The following is a 9,962-nucleotide window of genomic DNA, read 5'->3' on the forward strand; positions in this document are numbered from 1 at the left end:
ATGAGCGCGGCCGGGCTCCCGCCTCGCCGGGGCGGGCCGGGCCGGGCCGGGCAAGTTTCCCCGGAGTCTCTGCTGCCATGAGTCCGCCCGGCTGGGCGGCGCCGAGGGAGCATGCCCGAGGAAGCGGCGGGGGAGAGGCGGGGGGGGCACCCCCAGCCGGGTCTCCGGGCCTGGAGAAACTGAGGCACTTCAGGACGTACAAGCGGCGGTGGTTCCTCCTGGTCGTCGTCTGCCTGCTCAATTGCTCCAACGCCACGGTGAGTGCGGGTCTGGGCTCTCCGACTTGGGATGAGCTTGGGCTCAGTTGGCCTCGGATACCAATTAAATGAAGGATAACAAAACACAACGACCACGGAGGTCTGATCTCAGCAGCAGCCTAGGGGGGCCGGCCGCGCCGGGTTTCTTGCGGCGTTTCCGTGTGTACACGCGCTCAGGCAGCGAGGGGTTTCCGTGTGTATGTATGTGTGTGTGTGTGTGTGTGCACGCGCTCAGGCAGCGAGGGGTTTCCGTGTGTATGTGTGTGTGTGTGTGTGTGTGTGTGCACGCGCTCAGGCAGCGAGGGGGGTTCAGCTGCTTTTGAGGGACGGGGCTCGAGTTGGTTCCGTATTCCCGGGGCTTTAGTCCTTATTTCCGGTCCCTTTTTCAAAGCTCCCTTTCCCAATAAAAGCTCGTTAGTAGTGAATGATGCATCCAGAAGAGAGAGAGTTTCATTCGCTGTGCAGATTTGCTAATGAATGTGTATGATAATATCCCGCATCAAGTGCAGAGCCGTAAATTTCATAGATTTCATAGACATTTGGGCTGGAAGGGACCTCGGAGGGTCGAGTCCAGCCTCCTGCCAAAGGGGCAGGAAGTCATCAGGGGTCATAGGATCCCACCAAGATAGACGTCCCAATGTCTCTTTAAGGTGTTCGAAGTGGGTGCTTGCACCACCTCCAATGGCAGGCTATTCCAAACCTTGGGGGCTCGGACAGTAAAGAAGTTCTTCCTTATGTCCAGCCCGAAATGGTCATGGAGGAGTTTGTGACCGTTCGACCTTGTCATCCCTTGGGGCGCTCTGGTGAGCAGATGTTCCCCCAGATCCTAGTGAGCACCCCTGATAAATTTATAGGTGGCGGTCAGATGAGGGTGGGAGTATGGGGCAAAATGCTTCTTGGGCCACCCCAAACTTCCTCTCAATGCCACCGGGGGACTGTCCCGAAGACCACTGACCACAGTCCTGCCTGGCCAAAAACATGGTTTGGTCCTGCCAGGCTGCCAACTGACAGCTCCCCCCCATGCCCACTGCACTAAGTATAATGGATGGAATAAGGAATTGGCTTTTGGGCTGGGATTATGGCTGGAAATCCTTCTTGGGCCACCCCACAGCATACCTCTTTTCCACCAGGGGACTCTTCTGGACATGTTTGACCGGAGTCTTGCCTGTCCCAAAGTGCAGTTTGGCCCTGACAGGCTGCCAGCTGACAGCAACCCCCCGCACTGCATTAAGTACATGGGCTCAGTATAGAACTGGCTTTTGAGCTGGGATTATGGCAGGAAATCCTTCTTGGGTCACCCACAACATGCCTCTGTAGCACTAGGGGACTCTTCTGACCAGAGTATTGCCTGGCCCAAAGCACAGTTTGGCATTGTCAGGCTGCAAGCTGGCAGCTACCCAGCTACTTTAGTAAGTATATAGGCCCGAATAAGGAATTGGCTTTTGGGCTGGGATTATGAGTGGAAATCCTGTTTGGACCACCCCATACCATGCCTCTGTGGCACTGGGGGACTCTCCTGGACATCTTTGACCAGAATCTTGCCTGGCCTAAAGTGTGTTTTGGCCATGCCAGGCTCCAATTTAATCTCTACCCCCGTGTGCTATTTACATTGCTACCAATAAGGAGCTGCCCTTCTGCTGGGATCATGGGGCAAGACCGTTTTAGAATCATCCCAAAACACATCACCACTACCAAGGGAGCCTCCTGAAAACATTGGGGTATGTTCCTGCTCAACCTAATGCTCAGTTTTTGAGTGTGAGCCTGCCAGGTGACACCCAACTTTAAGACCTCTATGTTGCTATTCCATCAGGCACTGGACAGCAGGAAGAATGGCTGCATGCAAATGTAGCACGTATACACATGATGGACCTCTGCTTCTATGCATGGTGTTTAGCACGTGTTGCCATTCTGTTGGAGTGTGCTAATTAACATACCTCAGCAGCCTTCACACCAGGTGTATTCACTGTCTCTGGATTTCAAAACAGTGGTGGGGGTGCTTTAACTAAAGCTTGTAGAATAAGCTTTAGTTAAAGTGCCCCTGCCGCCTTGTTGAAGCATGGGATGCTGAATACACATGACACTACTGGTGCTTTAATTAGAGCAGCTCTCAGAGCTATTCTAATTAAAGCACCCCCCACCGCCACCCGGAAGCATGTGTATAGATGCCCCTAGGGCTTTTTCACCAGCTTTTCTCATTTACCTCCAATCACCACCCAGAAACTTGGTAAAGTAACTTTGAATTGGATGTTGTAATTTAAAGAAACCTGCCCACTCACTAGCAAATGTTAAATTAAAACAAGTTTATTATGAGGGAAAAGGGGAACAATGGTACTCCCTAACTAAAATCTTAACTATTAATCTTTAACTGTAGCAAACCAACCCAGGGAGCTACCTCTTAGCCCAGTCACTTGAAAAGGGAGTCTCACCCAGAGCTGCCATCCAGGGACTCCACCACCTGCACTGGTTTAGTAGTACATTTTGGGAAGGGAGGCTCTGTTGCTCCCCGCTGCCAGGGGCTCATTGACTTATAGAATCATAGAGAAGTAGGGCTGGTAGGGACCCCCAGAGGTCACCTAGTCTAACCCCCCGCCTGAGGCAGGATCATCCCTATCCAAACCGTCCCATCTATCCATACAGCATAGACCTAACAGCCAAACCTGCCACAAGTAAAGCAGGAAACTATGGCAGCCACTGTCCTGCTTTTATGAAATGTTATCAATATATGCTCCAGAGATTCCTGGATAGAGGCCACACCCCTGCTATAGAGGAAGGCAGAAACCCCCACAGTCGATATGCCAATCTGACCATGGGGTAAAAGTCCTTCCTGACCTGAAATATGATGATTGGTCTGACCCTGAGTAAAGGGCAAGACCCTCCAGCCAGGACCTTCTGGCTTTGCTCCTAGCAAGAGAATTGGCCTACCCCAGTTCAAGTCCGCAGCCTTAGCTGTAGCAGCACTCAGTGCCTCTGAAGAAGGCTTAAAAATACCCTCACACACACAGACCTAAATCGGCCTAAATCAGCCCTGACATAGCTGTCCAACCTCTTGTTGACACCTCCAGCGATGGAGAATCCACAACTTCCCTGGGCATCTATCCACTGCCTCATTATTCTCACAGTGAATTTTTTCTAGATATCCAATCTAAATTTACTTTGCTGTAGCTTTATGCCATTGGTTTGTATCCTCCTCTTTGCAAGAGTTGCGGCCCTTGTCCTGGGCTTCTACCACCAATGAGAACCCAAGTAGCAAGAGCTGGCAAGTGAGGGCCACACATGACTTACTATGACTGGATGCTGGAGAGCATTGCTGGGGTTTGATGCTAGGCAGTGCTGCTGTGAATGCTACCTCCAGGGATCTCCGTTGCTCTGCTGAAGGTCTCTGCCACTCCTCCACACTTCTGGGGGTCTCTGCTGCTCCTCCATGGTGCCAGGGGGTGTCCGTCGCTCTCCTGGGGGGGTCTCTGTTGCTCCAGTGGGGGTCTCTGCTGCTCCATGCCTCTGGGGGTCTCTGGCAGTCCTCCACATTTCTGGGGGGTCTCTCCATGGTGCCAGGGGGTCTCCACCACTATACACAACTATACACCACTGGGGGGGTCTCCAGCACTCTGCTGGGCGTCTCTTTTGCTCTGCTGGGGGGTCTCTGCTGCTCCTCCCCATCACCGGTGGTCTCTGTCATTCCACCACACCACTGGATATCCATCACTCCTCTGCCCTGCCAGGGTTTTATCCTTGTTCTCTTCAGGTTGCCATGGAACCACAGATTTGTTAGGTTCTGCCCTGTGTCAGTGATAGGCTCTGGGATTTTTTTTCAGCTGTTTTTACTATAGTGCTATAGTACTATAGTATCATGTAGACCCACTATAGAACACTGTATTCAGAAGCACTTTTAGCCTGAAGAGTTTGTTGAAAACATCCGGGGAGTGACTCCTGTCTGGAATCGACAGGTAGTTTGGGGTGTCCAAAGAAGTATTTTGCCCCATCCCATCCTAATCTGATCTTCATTTAGAGTTCTGTACTTGATGCAGGATATTAATTTACATAATAATAAATAATTATGCATAGCTAATGAAATTCTCTCTCTTTTAGAATGTGTAATTCATTAATAAGAAGCTTTTTCAGGTATAGATTAGCTTTGAAAAAGAAACTGGGAACCAGCAATAAGGAAATGGGAATAAGAAACCAACTTCAGCCTCATCTTTCACAGCAACATGACAGCAGCCAGCTTTTGACAAAACCAAAGACTGATTACAGTTCATGTCATTATGCTGCCTCTTTATTTTCTTTTTGCTGTTACTTCCCCCTGATTGGGAAATGTTGCCATTATTTGCAGGGGTGTGCAGAATAGTCTGGGCGCTTAATTCATGATTATTTGCAATGGAAAATACTGCAAATGTCAAGTCCACACTAGGAAAGATATGCCAGCACAGCTATACCACCAGCAAAGATTATGCTTATACAGTACTGGAATGTACTTAGACTCTTGTCAATATGACTTACACCAATTCCCTGAATGAACTGTATTAGGTGAAATAAAGTGTTCTAGCAACAGCACTTATTAGCGGCGAGGGAAGTCTGCAGTTTTCCCACACCTTTGTTGGGTAGCCACACTCTGGATGCTAGACTTAATTCACCTTCCTCAACAAAATAAAAAAAACCTTTTGCAATCAAACACTCCTGTCCACAGTGATTTGAAAATAGATGGCACCTTATTTCATAAAACTAAATTAATATTTAAAATGTAGATTCTTCCCTGTAGAGCAACTAACTTGGTTGTAATAACTGAACATGTTAGGAGACCCAAAATTGCCTGTTACTTGCACTTGGTTAAATTACATCCTTTCATCCTGAATTTGCATTCTTTTGCCTTCCTTTTCATTTTGTTCACATTTCCTTTCTGACCAGGAAGATGCAACATGCAATAACTGTGTATGCCATTCCAGGAGTTAAGCTTAAAAGCTAAGTAGTTAGGAGCAGACATCATAAGATCAAACTGGACTGGGATGGTGCAAATTGCATTATGGTGGGCACATCTACACGTGCTATTAATTTGCAGTAGGCTTACTGTGCAGGAAAATACAGCACAATAAGCCTTCCCAGGAGCACATCTACATGTCCTCTCTCTTGGGATCAGATTTTCTCCCAATGGGAACAGCTCTGTACTGGGATGCTCCTGCCCTGCTCTGTCACCCTGCAGCGGCCAGGCTTGCCCTCTCCCCCCCACCCTTTCCCCCCCCTTGGGCTGGCAAAGGGTATGGGGCCAGTCCCACTGGGCACAGAGCCAGGAAAGCTTTGACGGCTGCAGCGGCAGCTGTCTCCTGGCCCCATGCACATTAGAAGGGGATCTGATGTGCACAGAGCCAGGAGAAAGCTGTCCTTGCAGTGGGCAGAGCTCTCCTGGCTCTGTGCCCATTGGGGGACACAGCTGCCAGCAAGCCTCCTGCCAGACGGGGCTTCCCTGCCTGGCAGGGGTTGGTGGGAGCTGTCCCAGGTATCCCCTACTGGTGAGCCTCGTACCAGGTCGGGGGGGTGGTGGGGGGTGGCATGGGGCTCCCTAGCAGCTGCCCTACTTGGCACAGAGCCAACTACTTCAGGGAGCAGGTTGGGGCTGGGAATCCAGCCCTTGTCTGTCCCCTGGATCAGGTCCGCGCTGTATGGAGCTGCTCCAGGGGACAGGTGAAGGCCAGATTCCCAGTCCCTGCCCGCTCCCTGGAACAGCTAGCTCCATGCCACACTGAGCTGCTCCAGGGGACAGGCAGGGGCTAGGTTCCTAGCCCCTGCTCACCCTACAGAGGTGCCAGCTCCACACTGGGAGCTAGGACATGGGGCAGAGAACTCCCCAGTTCTGGCACTGATTGGCTCCCAGCTCCCAAATTTGCTCCTGGTCAGTGTCTACACAAATGTTACTGGGCGCATCTACACAAAAAGCTAAACATGTAGTAGACTAATTCTACTTTGCACTAGTGTGTCATGACAAAAGTCATGCTAATGCTCAGTAGAATTAGTCTATTGCACATTAGTATAATTAAAAGGCCATGCAATAGTGCTACTGCGCAGTAGTGGCAGTTACTGCACATTGAATTAGTACCTGTTATTACAGGTACTAAACTTAATGTGCAATAACAACAGTGCATTAATGCATGTGTAAATGTGCCTACTGTGCAGTATCTACTACCTGTATTTACAGGTAGTAGACTAATCTACAGTGCAGTAAAGCATTTTGTGTAGACACACCCTCTGTGTCAATGGCACTTGCTGCTTAAAGATGCTGAAATGTGCCATGCATTGTAAAGCCAGTGGCCTCAGCATGAACGGGGCAATCTGGCCATAAGTGTTTAAGATATACAGTTGGAAATTTCATGGTATAAGTTTTAGTTCTGTTTCCACAATGATTTAAAACAACGCTTTTGATTAGTTTTCAGAAATCCTCCTCATTTAGAGCATTTCTCCTGCAAATGGTTGTGATCAGGTACAGTCCAACAGGATCGGCCACGAGTATTTGCTTATACAGGAGCAGAGCCTGAGTTGGTGCAAGTGCATGCTGCTCAACTCTCCCCATGCCACTTTAGCTAGGAATCACGTGACTTTTGACCCCACTGATGTCTTGGAACGTGCCAACATTCTGAACATCCATTCTCATCTCAGTCGGCGTCATTGTGGTTGCAGTTGTGTGATGGAATGGCCTTTTTCGGTTGTGATTGCAGTTGCATGAAAGAATTGCCTTTAAGAAAAGTTCTAGAAAAAATTAAATGAACCCAGCTGCAAATCCAGTACTAATTCATTTAAAGGCATTGCCTTTTACCTCTTCTGCCCAACACTCAAAGGACAGGATCTTTGTTCAGTTATCTCAGTGAAAAAGTGAGGAAAGACATTTCAGCTGAAAGCAAACTGAGAGCAAACCCACAGCAGAAAGCACTTCTCAGAGCCCTTCCTCCTATACGTGATTGTGCTGTATAGTTTGAACCAGTATTGCTGACAGAAGATTGTAGGAGGAGGCTTTAGTAGTTTTCAGCAGTACAAGGTGTGGCCAGATCTAATCATGAGGCCTGACTCATAAGCCTAAAGAAGTTATCGCATTGTTTAGTATACCTGTGAGTGATAATGAATCATAGAGAAATAGGGCTGGAAGAGACCTCTGAAGATCATCTGGTCCAACACCCCTGTTGAAGGCAGGATCATCCCAAGCAAACCATCCCAAGCAAATCTTTGTCTAACCTATTACTAAAACTGTACAGATGACCCTGTATAGCATAGCACCCTAACCTGCCACAAGAAAAGCAGGGAGACAGTGGTGACCAGCGCCCTGCTACTGCTGCAAAGGTTGTTAAAATACACTCAAGGGGTATGTCCAGACGAGTGTAGTTGTACGATATGTGACACTGCAAACATGTTTGCAGTGCCACATACTGTACACTCTGGAGTTTTCTGCACTGCAAAGGGATGTTGCCCAAGTGTGCGCTGCTCCGTTTTTTTTTTTTCCCATGCTTTTTTTTTTTCCCCCTGGTTATCCAGGGGTTTAAAAAAAAACATGGAAAAAAACACAAAGGAGTGCGCACTCGGAAAGCACACGCTGCTAAAAAGTGAAGCCAGGCTGCTCAGAGTTGCGCTGCGGCTATTGGCCGGGCTCTGCCCAGCAGGATCACCGTGGCTGCTGCTCTGGGAGGCCCCCAGGACTCTAGGTAAAGCTGTTGGGTCCAGCACAGTGCTGGCCCCAGCCTCCCCTACGCCACCCAGGACAACTTGCCGCATGCCAAAGCACACGTGGCACGGGCATTCCCCAGGGACAAGATGGCAGCGCAAGGTGTGCTGCCGCTTCTTGTCCTTGGGGAACCAAATGTCCACGCATGTCTGGATGTGCCCAAGAGGTCCAAGGAAGAGGATCACGCCCCTTGCTACAGAAGAAGGCAAACCCCACCACAGTTTGTACCAGTCTGGTCATGGGGGGAAATTCCTTTCTAATCCCAAATATGGCAATTAGTTTGACTGCTATCAAGGAACCTTTTGGGTTTAAGTCCCAGCAGAAGCATTGCCATACCCCTGTCAAAATCCCCAGCTTTGGCTACAGCTACCACCCAATGCTTCTGGGGAAGGCAACCTCACTTCTGACATATGTAATAATGGGAGGGGGAAAGAAATCCCTCCCAGCCCCATTGTGGCAACCAGCAAAGCCTAGAAGCATGGGAAATACCTATAATATAGCATTAGCATAGCTACTTCCCAGATGATCCTAGATCAATGCTGATCCGTCCTCTTCTTGAATACTTTTCAAAGGATGGAGATTCCACAGCTTCCCTAGGCAGTCTGTTCTACAGCCTTACTGTTCTAACACTAAAGGTTTTCCTAATAGGTTACTGTACAACTTAGCATTGGAATGGCACATAATCAAAGGGTTCTTTCAGTCCTAACAGATATTATTCAGCATAATTGCATGCTAAGTATTCAGAGAGTTCTGGCTCCAGCCTCTCTAGTGGTCAAATCAAAGATTTGCTTAATCTCTGGGAGCAGTTACTGTATCTGTCTGTCATGTCTGAAAGAAGGGGCAGGTAGCAGTATAGTTCCTGCTGTTTCCAGGTTTCAATCAGGGGGAGCAGTTCTCAGTTTGAATTAGGGGTCCATAGCGCCCGTCAGTAGTAGGTGCATGAAATGAGCTGCAATTTCCTTTTTTGCATACTTTCCTCCCACCAACTCTTCCTCCCCACTCTTCCTTCTCGCCCCCTTTCCCCTCCACCCCTGCCAGTTACTGCACTCTGACCAACTCAACTCATTTTTTGGACTACATTGACTAACCCTGGATTTCCAGGTGAAGGAGGTGGTCAGTAAGCCTGTATGACAGACTTTCTGCTGATGACAGTATTTAGGGAATTAATTTAGCACTGTAGCTCTTCAGATTCAGAACCCTAGGATTAGCAACTGCTTCTTTGCAGACTAGGGGCCAAATTTACCCTCAATGCGTGTTGCAGTGCCACTGTTGCCAGTGATTGTACCCATGTAACTGAGCAGAGCTCAGTTCTAGGTCTTTGGCTAAAAAAAATTATCTACTTGTAGTCGGCTGGATTACTGCCAGTGACTGCATTAAACCAGCAAGAGAGGGAGGAACAAACTAGAATCAGAGAAGTTGCTTCTTACAGAACCAGAGACTGTGATTGAAGTCAGAATGGCTTCCTCTTTAAGTAGAAGTACTGAGTCTGGTACTTAGTTAAAAATGAAATGGTCTTGGAGAAGTTTGTGACTGTTTGACCTTCTCATCCCATGGGGCGCTCTGGTGAACAGGCGTTCCCCCATATTCTGACGTACACCCCTCATATACTTATAGGCAGCCACCAGGTCCCCCCTGAGCCTGCGCTTTTCCAGGCTGAAGAGTCCCATAGCTCTCAGTCTCTCATCATAAGGCCTGTTTTCCTGCCCTTTGATCATGCACATGGCTCTCCACATCCTTTTTAAATTGTGGAGCCCAGAATTGGATACAGTACTCCAGCTGCAGCCTTACCAAGGCCGAGTACAGCAGGCAGATGACATCCTGGGATTTGCTAGAGAAGCATCTATGGATGCAAGCCAGAGTTTTGCTCGCTTTGCTGGCTGCTGTCACAACCCAAGGGTGTGATTTTTGTTTTTGTGTGCGCTTTGGCACCACTGAATTATTTTCCCGCCAATTCGTAGCTTTCTTTGCAGTGTGCATTTCTTCTTTGCAGCACAGAGATGCACGGTGCA

At 48.8% G+C, this 9,962-nt stretch overlaps 1 protein-coding gene across 1 annotated transcript in view; it reads left to right on the top strand.

The window, feature by feature from the left end:
• The first annotated feature begins 6 nt into the window (after positions 1 to 6).
• Positions 7 to 9,962, top strand: part of SLC49A3 (solute carrier family 49 member 3) — a 55,872-nt gene continuing 45,916 nt past the window's right edge. Inside the window, 2 exon segments of the mRNA XM_014518009.2 lie at positions 7 to 157; positions 160 to 257. Of these exon segments, the coding sequence (XP_014373495.2) occupies positions 112 to 157; positions 160 to 257 (144 nt within the window). The 5' untranslated portion in view covers positions 7 to 111.

This window comes from Alligator sinensis, unplaced genomic scaffold, assembly GCF_000455745.1.
Source record: "Alligator sinensis unplaced genomic scaffold, ASM45574v1 scaffold607_1, whole genome shotgun sequence".
NCBI classification, from domain to species: Eukaryota; Metazoa; Chordata; order Crocodylia; family Alligatoridae; genus Alligator; species Alligator sinensis.